At 37.9% G+C, this 16,553-nt stretch overlaps 1 protein-coding gene across 1 annotated transcript; it reads left to right on the forward strand.

The window, feature by feature from the left end:
• Positions 1–1,170: 1,170 nt before the first annotated feature.
• Positions 1,171–3,107, forward strand: LOC124859366 (dickkopf-related protein 1-like). Its single transcript, XM_047352118.1, has 4 exons — positions 1,171–1,577; positions 1,661–1,805; positions 1,978–2,112; positions 2,215–3,107. The coding sequence occupies exons 1-4, from the start codon at positions 1,338–1,340 to the stop codon at positions 2,478–2,480; spliced, it is 786 nt and encodes a 261-aa protein (XP_047208074.1). The 5' UTR covers positions 1,171–1,337; the 3' UTR covers positions 2,481–3,107.
• Positions 3,108–16,553: the final 13,446 nt, after the last annotated feature.

Here is a 16,553-nt window from a genome sequence, read left to right on the forward strand (position 1 = left end):
TCAAAAGATATGAATTGAATTGATTGCTTGAATTGTCGGATGTCCAAGGACGGAAAATGCGTACACAAACGCATTCTATCTATCTATCTATCTATCTATCTATCTATCTATCTATCTATCTATCTATCTATCTATCTATCTATCTATCTATCTATCTATCTATCTATCTATCTATCTATCTATCTATCTATCTATCTATCTATCTATCTATCTATCTATCTATCTATCTATCTATCTATCTATCTATCTATCTATCTATCTATCTATCTATCTATCTATCTATCTATCTATCTATCTATCTATCTATCTATCTATCTATCTATCTATCTATCTATCTATCTATCTAATTTCATGATGATTTAACAAACAATTATTATTTGCGTATTGCTGAATACAAATCCCCTTTTAGTTGACATCTATCGCGATGCTGAAGCCCAAACAGGTCATGGGGCAGATCAGAGTCGCCTCTAATCTCAAAGTGCCAGTCACTCCTGAAAGGCCTCCCCCGCGGAAGTCCATTAATTCAGTAAACTATTCACACCCCTCTATGCCCCTATATCCAAAACACATTGATGTCCGCCGCTGGTGTAATCACTTTGGAGGATAATTGCCACCTTTTCCAAATCAGGAGGATCAAATGAAGTGGTTAATCGACTATGGTAACTTCAATCACTATGGTCCTCAAAGTGCCAAAGGGTAGTTTGGCGTCGTCTTGGATGTCAAAGAAACTGGAAGAGTCAAACGAGCCCTTATGTGGACCGTCATAAAGATGTGTTGTATGGCTACTATTGAAATGATACATAACATTATTTGAACAACATGCTTACAAGTTTTGTAATTTCAAGACATTATTGTAATCCCAAGCACTTAGAACGCTTAGAAGTGCAGTTCCACCTTATTTTATATAAACCCCCCACCCCCCCTCCCCCCAAAAAAAAAGAAAGAAACAAGACAGATTAGTCAGAATTTTTTTTTGTGGAATCTAGGGGTGTTGCTAAATGTCCTCTGCGCGTCGCTGATGGGTATTCAGACAGACTCTGCAGGTCATTATCACTTCACAAACACTGCGAAACGTAATTCTGCGCAAAGGACGGCTATTTCCGTACAGTGGGGCTCTGTTTGAAATTCCTCCCCCTCCGCCTTTGTTGTGCACAGCAAGGGGCGGGAAGACAAACAGGTCTACATGTATAAAGAGATCATCCCAGGACTTTTTTAAGTCAGGAGGCATCCGAGCATCGTGCCGAAACTGTCTGGAAAACTTTGGGATATCCACGCTGTTTGGACTTTGTCACTTTTTGTTCTTCAGCAGAACTTAAGGGATTTATTTTTCTTTCTCTATGTTTGTTAAAGAATTGAAGAGAAGTATCATGCAGATGCCCTTAGCGCACCACATCTTGGCTGTGCAGTTCATTCTGTATGGATACTGTGGAGACGTTTACGGGGGAGCAGTTCTGATGAATTCCAACGCGATCAAAACCTTAGCGGGTGCGGGCAAAGGTGCAGACACCGTCAGTCCAAGTCCGCGCACCTCACCTCCCGGTGGCATCGGGCACAGATTACCCATGGACAACTTGCAGGTAAATTAACTCGGCCCTGAGTAAAAGTCAAATGTGTGCGTAAAATTGTGTTCTTTTATAATAAGCTGTGTTTTATGTTATAGCACTCAGGTGTTTGCACGGATGATGAAGACTGCGGAGGTGATGAATTCTGCAACGACGTCCGGGGCGTTTGCCTGCCGTGCCGTAAGTGCCGTAGGCGCTGTGTGAAGGACTCCATGTGTTGCGCAGGAAACCGCTGCATCAACGGTGAGCAGATAAATCTAACCTGACATTAGATATATGACCATTTCTGTGATGGATCAGATTCATATCAGATTCATATTGCTTGTTTTATCTGGGTGTTTATCATTCGAATAGTTCATTTGTCACCATTTGTGACAAACAGTTCTGTAACACTTTACTTTGTTGTCCTGTTTAGGTGTTTGTCAAGTAAATGACAGTCATAACTCAGACTTATTTGTCACAACTGGCTGGCAGAAACACAACAATACCATGGTGCATCAAGGAAAGAAGATATCCACAGCCCCTGGCTTCCAACCTAACCCCGTCAAAGGTGTGTTACCTGTCAGAGATAACCAGTCTTCTGTCACAGAGTCAACCTGATATTTTTAGAGATGCTGTATGTAACAAATGTCAATTCTACCTCTATCTCCAGGCCAGGAGGGTGATGCATGTCTGAGATCCACGGACTGCTCCTTGGGCCTGTGCTGTGCCAGGCACTTTTGGTCCCGCATCTGCAAACCCGTGCTGACAGAGGGCCAGGTGTGCACGCGCCACCGCAGGAAAGCCAACCACGGCTTGGAGCTGTTCCAGCGCTGCGACTGTGGTGAGGGCCTGGTGTGCAAGCTGGAGAAAGGAGAGCGAGATCACAGTGTCAGCAGGACTGCAGCCCGAAACCTACACACCTGTCAGAGACGCTGACACACCCACCTGGATGCACATTCCCAGAGAGACCTAAAAATACACATTCACTCACACACAAAGACACACATCGATAAATCAGTGACAGACACTGCAGACACTGACAAATTCTCCTCTTGAGACTTGGCGTTCACCATGCTGACACACACTCATATGCACTCACACACACAAGACACCCTACACCTGAGACATTCTTTCCTGCCAAATTTACTGAAACCAATAAATTACCAGGACGAATGGACATGAACCCTGGAAAAGTGATACACCTGCAGGGACATAACGTTGTGAGACCAGCTTCTCCAAATCTCCATCAGCATGTGAAGAATCCAAAATTGGGAAGAAGTTGGAGAATCAATTCCTGTTGTTAGTGGCACAGCTGCTTTTGTTTCTCTTTTATGGAACTTTAAGCCACTGTTATTGCAGTAAATTACTGTAGTGTAAATAATATCCTGCAGGTGGCACTTATTTGTCCCATTGAATTAAGTCAACACCAGTATTATAAAAGACATGGTGCTGCATGTTTTGTAAATATGTTATATAGAAATATATTAAAATATTTTATTTTATATGAAGCAATGTAAAGAACATGTGAATATTTGTTTTATTAAATGTCTTATGATAACCTCATTCTTGCTGTCCATCATTTCATAAAACTTGTTGCAGAAGAAATGTAACCCAAAATTAATTGGGTTTAAATGTGGTCTTGACCATTTACTGCAGGTAACAAATGTTACTGTAAAATATCAACTATCTTCTGGAAAGTAAAAGGTGTTTGAAATCAGTCTTTGGTGTTCAACTCCCAATCTAGCATGCGTGGATGGTTTAAGTGCAGTATATAACTTGCTTGGCATCTTAATTAAGGATAAATCTAAATTAGTTGATTCTTGAGGTTGATGTTAACTACTAACCGAACCTTAAAGAAATTCTGTCCTAAAATCCATTCTGATCTCAAAAACTTGATGCCTTTTAATGAGAATATTGTTTACTGAACATTAAAACTGTAATTATCAATATAATTTCTGATTATAGGGTAGCCAACAGTTAATCAGCAGGACCATGACTAAAGCGCACTAATGCTCCCTAAAAACAACTCCAGTCAAACGTCATCGTGCTTTATGAAAATGACATTTTATGTACATGAAATCCTCAGTCTTTCATATAGGAGGATCATTGCTGGTGCAGTGCTTCCTACCTTCATTTGCAATGAAAAAAAAAAGATCAGCTTAATTTTTTTTTTTTTTAACAAAATAGCATTAAAAAAGCTGGTAAACAACAAGTCAGCTTTAGTCTTGGTTCCTCTTGAACCAACTGTTGAGCTCAGCCCTGGGTCCAACTGATCTGGATTTATACTAAATGAATACACCAAGATACTTATCTACTGAAGGTAAAACATTGACTGTTTATTACTTTGTAATAGACACTCACTTCAACATTTGTGAACTTCCCTATTAAATGTTTGAACAAGACTTGCTCCCATATTCATAACATTCACAAATGTCAAAATTTGCACTAAAACTGGTTAAAACAACAAAGCTTTCATGAGTCACAACTCAAATAGTCACAGAACAAATAGTCCATTTTAACACAACTGAATTGTATGTGTGATTTGTAAGTACATCATAGGGAGAACACTAAACACAAGACAGGATGTGGTCATATCAAATGTTAACACCAAAGTGGTAATAACAAAGTATGTGTGTTTCAGTGAGTGTTTGTAACCTAAACCTTTGGTGTTGGCTAGTTTCTAATTATGACTTATTTATATGCAGCAGAACAGATAGCTGCCTAACCAGGATAAAGCCTCTAATTACTTCATCTTTCTCAATCTGCACCAGCATTCATGAAATGAGGTGCAGAACCGCACTTACTTTTTTTTTTGTGTGATGCAACCCCAAAAAGGATCTTGCCTCTCAATCTCTGTAATCTCTCCAGTTGCACGGCTCAGCCTGTTTACTGACATGTTGTGCAATCCGTGTGCTCTAATATATAGGCTATAAAACCTCTCAAATCTACATGGATGCCTGTAATTAGACCTGTTTAGATTAGAAGATAGTGAGAAAATTACTGTACTTTTTGCTTGATTTTCTTGTCAGATCAAAGGGAACATGACACTCTGTTGACATCTGAGTGTGGCAGATGACCTTTTTATCTGTTTATATTCATATAGACACAGATGTTAAATTTTGCAAACAAAACTAGAACTGGTATTACTCTGTCATTGAAGAGCTTTAGAATATATGAACTGTTCATTTTCTGTCTAAAAACTACTGCTAAATCACCAAATTTACATGGTACAGATTTAGTTCAGAGTATTTAAAGGCTGTAAACAGTTAATATCTTACTTGTTGTTGATAACTCTCTTGGCATCTTTATGTAATATAAATCCAGATTAGTCATTACCGGGCTTGAAGCTAACAACTAGGCTAAAAGAGGTCAAGACTAAATTGAACATTTAGTGTCTTGAAATAGTTCCAGTTTGCGCAAAACTTATTCAAGTTTGAATATTGCAACTATTGTCTCATATGCACTGGACGGTTGTTTATGCAGAAGCTGATGGTTAATTACGTGGGTAATGGTAGTAGTAGGAGGTGTCTCAACGATGATTTTCCTGTGTGAAACACTTACTGAGAAAAAGCCGTGTAAAGCATTTCTTGTCAGTGTAAATACTGAATAGATGAAAAAATCAGTGTAAAAATCAATAACATTACTTAAACTGCTATATTACAGTAAGTTTTCCAAATCACACTGTTTTACATTTTCAACAATTTATGACTGTTTTCTAAAGCAAAATGCTTTTTATGTTCCTTTCTAAATAGCTACATGTTTAATGCAGGAAGATAATTAGTGGTGCACCAGGTCTTACCTGCATTTCCATTGCAAATCATCAGCCACTCAATGCAAACAGTTATTTAGAGAAAAGTTTAGGTTTTCAGGGTAAACAGAGGCAGTAGGCAATGTACCACCAATCATCATACTGTTTGAAAACTCTTACAGAGTTTCAAGTCAGAATTGGGAAAACAAGGCAGTTAAATAAATCATTAAAATACTCTTTACCAAAACTGTGGTAAATATGTTTGCTTTTTAAACGTCATTACTTTTATATCAGCTAATTACTATAACTGGAAATTATTTAAATGATCAGTTTTTTACATGGGAAGATCATTGTTGGGGCACCACCTCCATGTCCCCTGTAAATAATCGCCTATTGCAAACATCATGATGGTTTAGAGGTCAATAACCTGCTCTTCACTTAAACCAATGCAATGTTTTTAACACTGGGGTTGTTTTGAGACAATGGACAGTGGAAGTGGGATTTGGTCCTATCCCCTTTTGGACTACATGTTAGTCTCTGCCTCCAAGACTAACTAATCTGTATTTATACTTACCACAAGGATTTGAGGACTCAGAAAATAGTGTTTGCATAAACTGCTATTATACATTTGGGACAGTTTTTTGTTTTGTTTTTTTTAAGATGATAGAAGACTACATCGGTCCTGGTCCTGATTAATATTGGGTTAGCTATTAGCTTCAGCCTCCAGCAAAAACTAATCTGAATTTACACTAAATGACGACACAAATATGGTTATCTGATCCATGTAAGATACTAGCTGCTCATTACCACATAACTGCTTGAAATACTCTGAACTATCACTTTCATGCATGATAAATAATGAAAAATTATTAGACTGTCGTACACTGTTATGTAATACCAGCAGCCATCCTGTCTCCATGATGACCATTCATAATAAAAGTGTATGGCAAACTAAGGCTGATTATAATTCAAGCTACCATTGATAATATTTACAATTAACTTTCACAGAGCACTTTCACATTGTGGTATTGCTTTTTTTATTCTAGTAGACATGTATGTTTTATTACTGTTGAGACACAATCATTAAACAATTTAATATCAATTCTTCAGAGTAATTGAGAGCAATTGGAGCATTGTCAGCAGCACAATATACCACACGGCGGCCCAGCCAAGTCATGTGTGTGGTGGTCCTGGAATCTGTGTGTTTGTGAGCCTGTCATCATTACACCAGCCACAGACTAAGTCAGGCCACAGGCATGTGTCCCAACTGAAGGACGGGCCAGACTGTGTTTATATATTTATACATGTGTGTGTGTGTGTGTGTGTGTGAGAGAGAGAGAGAGAGAGAGAGAGAGGGTACTTTACACACATACTGTAGCTATGGTACATTTCATGGACTTTGGAAAAACAATAATGCACTACACACACACTGTTGTGTTACTACATGCTGCTATACAGTATTTTACACATTTACCAACACAACTCCACATGTATATCGAGGTGTGAACGATTGAGGGATTGCACATTCACCCACACTGTGGCAGACATCAACATTTGGTGTTTTTTATGCCAGAAGAATGACTCACCTTATCTACAGGCATTTTACCAACAACTGCGCATGTCAAAACTCTGGCAATATGTAACTACAGCAATTAATCTATCTAAACAGCACATATGCTTGCAACACCTTTTTAAACTACTGACTATCACTTCTATAGACAATCATTTTTTATTCAGCTGTGGATAGCAAATGAAGTCAATTCAGATCAGTTTTATTTGTATTGCGCCAATTCACAACACATCATCTCAAGGCACTTTATAAAGTCAGTTCAATCTTGCTTCCTTAGTCACAGCTAAAACAATCAGTAATTTGATCTAGATGGCAAGCACTTTATCAAAATAAGGCTTACTGTATTGATCAACACCACTGGACCCAATGTAATAAATTAAAACTATGTTGAACCTTAGGCCCTCTTCACACTGGATTAAGATTTCACTACAATGCTGAAAATTGGCCACAACAGGGATCATCTTTGTAGTGTTCTGAATAGGCCTTCTTTTGCATTTACAGAGCTTTGGGCTATCCACTGAGTATGATTGAACTTGTGAGTTCTCGGACTGATTTGAACATGCTCAAAACCCCCACAGGGATGTCTTGGTGGTTCATTATTTCAGTGGCAGCAATTTGGAATTCTAGGTCATGAATAGCTCAGAGTGTTGTCAAAGGAGGCAATATATCCATTTCATGGGGATGGCACCCACCTGTGCGATTTGGCCTTCAGAGAATCTAAAGCTGAACTGACCAGGCTGGCCATACGCCAAGGCTAAAACCTTATCACTCCCAGCATAACACGTTATTGTAACGCCATTGGCACTGTGGGTATTATGCAAATTGTGCCTGACTTCTGGTCTAGCTTCAACCAAAGGGATGCCAGCATGGAGCTGCAACAAACAATCCACTTTCCTGAAGCCAATTTGTACCATGTCTCACCTGCAACCACCTGTATGCACTCAGGCGCATATCAAGTAGAAATCAGAAGGTGCTAAACTATTGTTTGTACAACTCCTTGATGTGATCTTACGTGTCCAATGATTGAGGCCAAGACACCCCTGATGTGAATTTCAAAAGAATTGCAGCTTGCCCCTAGGAGTAAACAGGTGTTTTTCAGGAGTGAGGTAAAGCAGAATCTGATACATAACAATAAAGAAGGGACAGGCCAGTTGTGTAGATCAGACTTACATGAATGGCAGAAATACCAGAAAACAAATCTCATAAAAGGACTGATAATTCCAAAATACATGACAATCAGATCAAGAAGGACTGTCTAGCAACTCCATAAATCCAAGTAGTAATGATTAGGTGATTAAGCACAGGTGTGCTGCTGCTGTCTGTTCGGCCCTACCCTCAAGAAGCTACTTCACCCTCAAAAAAAGAAAAAAACCCCACCAAGAATCATGACATACTATTGCTGAACTCAGTCTTTTTCTTTTTTATTATTTTTTGCATAATATACTGCTCCTTGTACAAGTCCTGAGATTGCGTTAACAATTGGCTACCAGCTGGGAAGAATCACACACATGTCCCAGTTGTGTTTTCAACAAGTTCAGCTGGTTGCTGGAAGGATGAAGGACGATGCGAGTTGATATGTAGATGTAATGTGCTCATTTCTATTAGTGAAAATGTACTTTTTGCTTTTGAGGCAAACATTTGGTGTTATACCAAAATAATTAATCTGCACTACTTGCATGCAATTTCCCTACTACTGCACAGATCAAAACACAACCAGCAAGTGGACAAAGCAGATATAAACAACACACATGCTGGCAAGTTATAACCACTTTTAAATGTAATTATATTTTACACATTTTTGCATATTATGTGTTCTTATTGCATTAGATGATAAGAATAGATAAACCAAAACAAACAAAATGTTGATCTTGACTGATAGGATTCTGCAAAAGTTTTATGATTTTAGCACTCAATGGATTAAAAAACTCAGATAATTTTTTCTTTCAAAGTTGTAAATCAAATGTTCTACCTCCCCTCACAATCTAAGACTCATAATAAACCTTTTATCTTCTTTGGAATGAGGTTTGACTGTTGCTGTTGTTCTAGTATTGGTGCCAACCACTGTTGATTGACATCCGAGATATAACAAATTCATGAGTGAAATGTTAGAGATCAAAAGGCTAAATAATGAGGCAGAGTGCATGAGTGCAAAGCGTGTTATTTTGTCAGATGAAAAAGATGCCATAATTCTGGGATAAGTGTTCTGATCAAAACCATGCTCTTATGTAAACATTTCATTGGGAGGTGTCACACGTCTGGTTGCTGACAAAGATCACTTAATATAAATGAAACACAGTGCTTACTATTCATCCTTGAGGTATGACAATCGGCCTGATTGAGCAACGTAGGTAATCTCCCTATGCTTGGGAAATAATAATTAAACAAAGGACAACTCATTCAGCACAATGTGTTCAGTCTGTGAATGTGGGTGAAGAACAGGTTTGCTCCACTAATTTAGGGCCTGAGTGATGTCAACACAACAGAGCAAACAAGGGTTTCACAGATTGAGGTGATGACGCCTTGTGCTTTCATTGAGTTTCATGTTACGCTCCAGGTTCTTAGTCGTTTCCTGTGTCTTTGTTTCTGTTTGCTGTATTGCACTCCTCATCGACCCCTCTTTTTTTTCTGTCTTTGTGTACATCCTTATCCAACTCAAAGACCTAAGCACTGTTTCCGCTGGTGAGATGAGAACATCAACATCACTCATTTTAGTGCTCTGGGAAAAAGGAGACCGGATCTGCTAGGCTCAGTGCTGTGAGAACCTCGGATTTAGGTCTAATATTTAGCCAGAAGTAAAAAGAAAAGATTCCAAAAACATCAGATAAAAAAAAGATTAACATGAAAATATATTAGTCAAAATTATTAAAAGGGATTTTAAAAGTTCACAAAGATACTCTGATTACAGTGTAGTACGCCAGACATGTTTGGTAAGCAAGGGTTTTGTTGGGGTAAACCTATGTGAAATACATCAGAATTTCACCAAATGTGCATGCAGCAGTTTAAAAAAATAAAAAATGGTGACTGTTATACTTTGTTACAAAAAATAATAATTTATCCAAAAGGTATTTGTTTCCTAAATGATTCATTTTGTTTTGCTTTTTGTTACACATAAATGATCTTAAAAATGTAATATCAGACCAAAATATAACGTTAATAAAAAAATGCAGGTCATGTCTGAAATACGAATCGCTCCATGCACCTAATAACTATGTGCCACCCTTGGCGGCATCAAGTATCAAGTATAAGTTATTTACATTGCTTTTAAGTTTAAGTTTAAGTTTAAGTCTGCCCTACAAACTACTTGTTTTATCTTCAAACATATGTAAATCCATACAGTTCTCAAGTACAGCTAAACATTTCCAGCAGCCATACAGAATACAAGCAAGCACCTTCAAAGGAGGTGTCCTTCAAAGGAAAACAAGTGCATGTTAAACAGAAAAATGCATAGAACTCAAAAGAACTATAATCTGTGGATTAATGTGATATGACCAGAGGTAGACGAACATGGGAGCTTGTTTTTGGGAAAATAGACTTTGTTATAAATTAACCTTACAATAACTAGCAAAACAAAAAAACAAACAAATGTGCATTAAAGGGTGTCCTATGCCTAACAAACTATATCTAAAGTGAGTTTGATTAATTGTGCCTAAAATCCTAGCTTTTAGCTTTAATACATTTTTTGTAAAAACATATTTTATAGATATCAAGCGTTTGTTAGAGTGTACCTGATTTGTCCGATTTTTTTTTTTTCCATTTTAGCTTCCTATTTGTTTAAATAATAATAACATGGTGGGATTAGTGGTTTTGTACACTTCTGGTCAGATAATTTAGGGGCTCTATACATTTTTCATGTCAGCATTCTATACTTCTTTAGACTGTAATATCCATAGCTCTCTTAGCTAAGTAGTTATCAGCATAAATACACTAGTTCAATATGCGTTTAGCTATAGATAGTTCAGTGCAGTGTTCAGTCTGTGAATATGGAACAAGGGTCTGGACCATTTAAGAACCTGATAAATTCCTTTGCACTTCATAAAATGGTGGAAGAGGGTTTATTTTTAATGTCTGAATGGTGTTTTTTAATAAAAGAAAGGCTAATGAAATCAGCTGAGCCCTTTCTGTGTTAATAGTTTTTATGTACTCTGTATACATGCATGTTTTTCTCAGGTACCCAACTTTCCTTTTACAAACATTTGCGTATTAGGTTAATTGAAAATCTAAAATGCCTTGGGCATGAATGTTTGTGTGAATCTTTGCTTTTGTCATGTTTTCTTTTGTTGAACTTTGGTTGAGTGTTAACCTGTCACCCACTGAAGGCTGGCATTGGCCTCCTTAAGTTGTATGATGTATGAAAAATTAATGCATGAATGGATTTTACAAAAGATGTTGACATTGTTTTTCATTCCAATTTCCTTTTGCTTCAAGATTTGTTACCTCACTGTTTGCCATTTACATCAATGTGTATTAACCAACTGGGACTCTTTATGTGTGAAAGCAATTCTATTTATATTACAGTTTGGTTCAGCTGCACAAAGCTGTTAGTGCAAGAATCTTTCAATAGTCCACATTCCTTCATTTCAACAGAGGATGAAACACTATAGGGGTAACAGATAAGGGCAATTCTGCATTATTTCTCCTCAAAGAACTGAACAATTAAATCTTCTACTTTATCCAATGTTTTTCAATTGCAACTAGAATGTCAAGCTTCTTATCAGGGTTATATTTATGGTCTATCAATGAGCACAAGTGGACCTACTCTGACAAAATCAAAGATTGCTGAAACATAGGCCCCCATCCCTCTAGATTAATATTGAACGTTATGTAAAATTAACACAAATCTTAATTCTCCTCATGTATATTGAGATCGCTATGGGCTCCCAATAAATACCTTGCATCTCTTTGGCTCCTTGCACATAGCGATTAGGCCATTTACTCTACTCACTGTGAGTAACTTCACTGGATGAAAAACAAACTTGTTTTAACCACAAAAAATCACCAGACACAGACAGCACCTAGTTTATCTTAAAATTCATTGTTTTAATGTTATTTTCTATCTGCTGCTGTAAATGCTGTGTTCCTTTTCGAGTGATGTGCTTGCCCATTTTCCCTTTTACAAAAAGAAAACCTAGTTGTAGCAAGACTCAAGGATCATGCTTGCAACCACCTGTATGCCTCAAATGGACACAACCCACTTTTATTCCATGTGCAAAATATACAACATTTACACAGCTGTAATCATTTCAGTGAAAACTAATAATCAGACCATCACATTTACAAATAATATCCCAGCATGCAATGTCTGCCTGCTCTGCCAGACAAGCAGGGGGCAAACAGATGTACCAGGGGATAAAAATTCCTACTCTTCATTATGGTTTGTCCAGAAGCTTGCTGGTGGCGGTCTGAGGCTGAGACATGAGCCAGGGCCAGGGTTGGCATACTTCCTAGCTTCTATGTAAAGTCTGCTTCAGCCACAGGCACATTGAGCAAAGATGTCTTACACATATAATTGCATATAATTTACTCATTATTTAAGTTTCAGAGAAGTTTAAAAATGCTTTTTCAATGTGAGACAGTTAAAACTAGCAAAATGAGTTACTACTCAGTTAGGAATAAACTTATATTCAGTCGTGCAATATAGGACGATAGCAGGTTTATGGAGTCACAGTCAATTAGCCACGATGACTGACAACAGAGCACCACAAAACCTATTCTGTGAAAAATAACTTTCTAGCTCTAAGGAGAGACAGTTTAAGCAATGGCAAACCCCAACATAAATGCATGCCATCAGAAGGAATTGCTGTGACCAAATGTAATTCAGAATGCTTAGAAATGACAGACCATTGCTTTTTTTGTAAGAAATGGTTGTGTTCGAGCTCATGAATTCCACCCTGAAGCAGTGTTTCTCAAATGTTTTCATAACAAATACCACATCGGTCAATACTACATTTCCCTAGTTCCAATGTACTGACAAAAAGTTGAAAACACCATTTCAGCAGAAACTGAAAAAAAATTTAAAAAAAATTCTTAACCATTGGAACTGGTTGACTGGTTAAAGGATTTGGTGTTATTAGAGGTTCTACTTTTAATCAGAGGATTTTTTATGTCAAACATGTTAATAGAAAGGTTCTCTTCTCTTGAAGTTGGAATTCTGAGTGGGAAAGTTCTTTACAACAGCTTCTTACCACAGCTTACATTTATTTATTCTTCTGATGATTTTCATCTTATGAAATCATTCACATTCACAGACCCCTTAGCTGAACATGTTGGTAGTGTTTTGAACAACAGGATTAGAACAAAATGCAAGGAAAAAATATTTTTATTTGCTTGTATTGCTTTCAGTAGTTAATCTGTTCGCTGAGCATAACAGTTTGTAAATCCAACTGGTTTTCAAACTTGAAACTAGAACATGGTTTAGCTGGGTTTGAAGTCATTCCCTGAACCCAGTTTCAATTTCATAATTTAAAAGAACGCAATATATGCAGCCACCTTTGTATCAATGTCATCAACTATATCACAGTTCTTTGCATTTACCTTGCAAATAACTGATGTGATTTTTTTTTCTGGACTAGTAATATTACGTTCGATTTTTCTGCCAAGTCTGAGCTTGGAGATGGGAATGATCTCACCTCTAGATGAGAACATTCTGGTTGTAAGTTGGAAAACCAGCGGGATTTGCTATTTGTCGTTGTGCTAATGATTCTTAGCAAAATCAGATGATGACAATATACTTCTCTCCATTTTATGTGTTCAAAAACTACATGAACATGTCCACAAATAATGCTTGTACATTGATGCTGAGACATGTGCCAGGGCCAGATACACCGGTATCATTGAACCAGTTGTTGTATGGTTCAATGATACCGGCTGGTTTAGTGAGATGCTAACAGCAAGAAGTGCCAATAAATAGTTTACACCTTACTGAACTCAGATCTGCTTGGTGACTTCAAAGGGAATTCTTGTAGTTCCAAAAGAGGATTCTGAAAATGTGATTTCCAACTGAAAAAATTATGCATTAAAAAGATAGCCCAAGTACTGACAGTAGTAACTTTGAGAACCATAGCCCTAAACCTTCCAAAATTGAAGGTGAGTGTTTTGCTTTGAGACAAATATCTTTGGCTGGGAGCATCAAAAGCCCAAGCTGTTGTGTAATGATGAAGGTTTACTCAACGGGGTAGCAACTTCTCAGACAAAAGCACATTAATGGCCCCAGTAGTTCAACTATTGTCCCATTAACAGTCATCATGCCTAATCAGAGCTTTTCACCACTCTCCACCTCCTTTCAAGCCACCTTGCTCCCCCCAGTCTCTCTTCTCTTGGTCAACACCCAAACTCTTTAATGTCCCTGCTTGTTTTTTCTGTCCTTTCAAAAACACTGTCTTTAACCCCACCAAAGATAAAGGTGCAATCTCATTTGTGTGGAGACTTTACAAAGGTGGAGTCCTTAGAAATAGAATGATGTGGAGGAGGCAAACACTTTGATCTCTCTAGGGGGCAAATGGATTGGATTGTCTTGCTCCTGCTGGCGGGGCTAAGCCGGGGACAGTGTGAGTCGCAGGGGGTCATATCAAAGGTAGTCATCTTCACAGGGCCTTCTCAGCAGCACATTAGTATGGTATCTAAATGTTGATTTGTTGACACCAACATCTAAGCAGCCTAAAATGACCCGACAAAAGAGGGAGGCCTTACAAATGTAAATGAGCAAAGTGGTCAAGTTCACTTCACTCTTGAGACATGAGTTCCGCCTTATCGTCTCAGTGGCAGCTTTTACTGATAAATATGACCAATGTAGGGGATTTAAAAAGGTATTCTATTAAATAATCAAAATATCAACAAATTGCTTGGATATACTTTTTTATGTGCAGCCTGATCTTCCACCCACAGAATCAAATCTTAATAGGATAGCATGCTCATCGTCTGCATTGTGGGTAAGGAAATGATTGGGAACACCCTATAGCCACAGCAAACAGCCACCTTGAGGTTGCTAACTGTGTGTGTGTTCCCCACACGTTGTGGGTGGGAAACATCATATTACTGTCACTCTCATAACTAAGTTTGGGAAAGTTATAAATCATACATACACACACACGCCAACATTTCAGCTTCAGCCACAGACAAAGACATTAGTTTATTATGCATGACAAGTTTGCCCGTAATTTGGTAAACTGTGGACATTGAAAGAGTTTGTTCATAGATGGCTTGCCTGTTACAAACCACTAACTACACATCATTGTTTAAGAGAACCACTGACTGTTTTTTGTTATACAATTTTTTTGGACAAAAGAATATCTTCTCAACAGGGTGAAACAGCAAAATAACTTTCATTACAGCTAGATGCATAATAATGCACATGTCCAAATAATTTTTCAAGGTGCTTGCTTGTTTTAATGATGAGTGAACATTGGAAACATTGACTGGTGTCAATGTTTACCATGCTCTATGTGCTTCTCCCTAGTGTGGGGCTGCAAAAAAAGCATCTTTATTTTTAGGGTTTTTATGACCAGTAGCGCCCATGTTGGCCACTCTATGTCATTAGAAATGGCTCCAGAGATGAACATTTTCTTCTGGCTCTAAAATATAATTCTGGTCATGGAGCCTATAAAGCCATGAATCAAAGCTAAGCCTGAAACCTCCCTTCATCCTTGGTGTTATTTTTGAATTCCTACAGAAGTTTTGGTTGACATAATGATTGAAAATGCTCTATTCTGTGCTTATCTTGTTCATCAGAGGTCCAACTCAGCACATGCCCTGGGGGGTTGAAACAAACAAGCCTCAGTCTCACCCGAGTTTTACTGAAATGTAGATTTTAACTTCTTTAACTTCAAGATGCTCAGTCATTAATCATTCTTGAGTATTTGTTTGCTAAACATTTGCTAGAAGATAATTGTATTCCAGGTTTCTACTCCTTTATGTACTACTTGCTCTGAAGGCATCTGTTGTATCATTTGAACTGACCACATTCTGTAATTGTGTGATGTTGGCAAGGTTTTACTTCTCCATCTCTCTAATTAGCGTTCCTTTCAGATAAAACAATGATCACTTTAAGACGGCTGAGCTAAGCTTGCAGGAAGTGATCTGAAGAGCTGATAGGTACTGATGATTACCAAGCAAGTAATTGCAGTCCTCCATGCATAATGTTTTAATTCAGCATCAGCTCCCCATATCACCTTCTTTTGTCCCATCTCTAATCTTTTCTTAAGTTATATTCAAACTACCGCTTTGCCCGGTGACTACAACTCTTATCAATTATTGATTATGTCTTGTAGATTAAAGGAGCTGCTTTCATTTCCAGAAGAATGTGCCCTGCTCTTTGTGTCCATATGGAAGCATTTGGCAGACAGATGGGTTATTTTTCATTCTGGGCAAGGTCCCACTGGTCAGAAAGGGATTCACAGGGGCTTGTAAGCAAACATTCTAAGGCCTTGAACTGCTGCTAGATTTTGAAGTTCAACTGCTACATAAACTGCTACATAAACTTCTCATGTCAATTTACAAGATACCATTGTGATATACAGTGAAGTCCTCTAGACGACTCAGAGCAAATGGTTGCTTTATATTACCCTAAACCCTCCCAAACCTCACAGACATAATTCCATGTGCTGAGAAGCTGAATTGCCTGTAAGTGGGTTACACACTTGGAGTAATTACTAATATGCCACTGTTGTTGCCCAGACTGCCCATATCTGGCTTTTGG

The sequence above is a fragment of the Girardinichthys multiradiatus genome, chromosome 22 (assembly GCF_021462225.1).
Source record: "Girardinichthys multiradiatus isolate DD_20200921_A chromosome 22, DD_fGirMul_XY1, whole genome shotgun sequence".
Lineage (NCBI taxonomy): Eukaryota > Metazoa > Chordata > Actinopteri > Cyprinodontiformes > Goodeidae > Girardinichthys > Girardinichthys multiradiatus.

Bases quoted from the DNA above. Each gene is read 5' to 3' on its own strand.
- LOC124859366 (XM_047352118.1), top strand. From the start codon at position 1,338: ATGTTTGTTAAAGAATTGAAGAGAAGTATCATGCAGATGCCCTTAGCG. The intron at 1,806-1,977 runs GTGAGCAGATAA...TGTCCTGTTTAG, and splicing joins AGGAAACCGCTGCATCAACG to GTGTTTGTCAAGTAAATGAC. The intron at 2,113-2,214 runs GTGTGTTACCTG...CTCTATCTCCAG, and splicing joins CCAACCTAACCCCGTCAAAG to GCCAGGAGGGTGATGCATGT.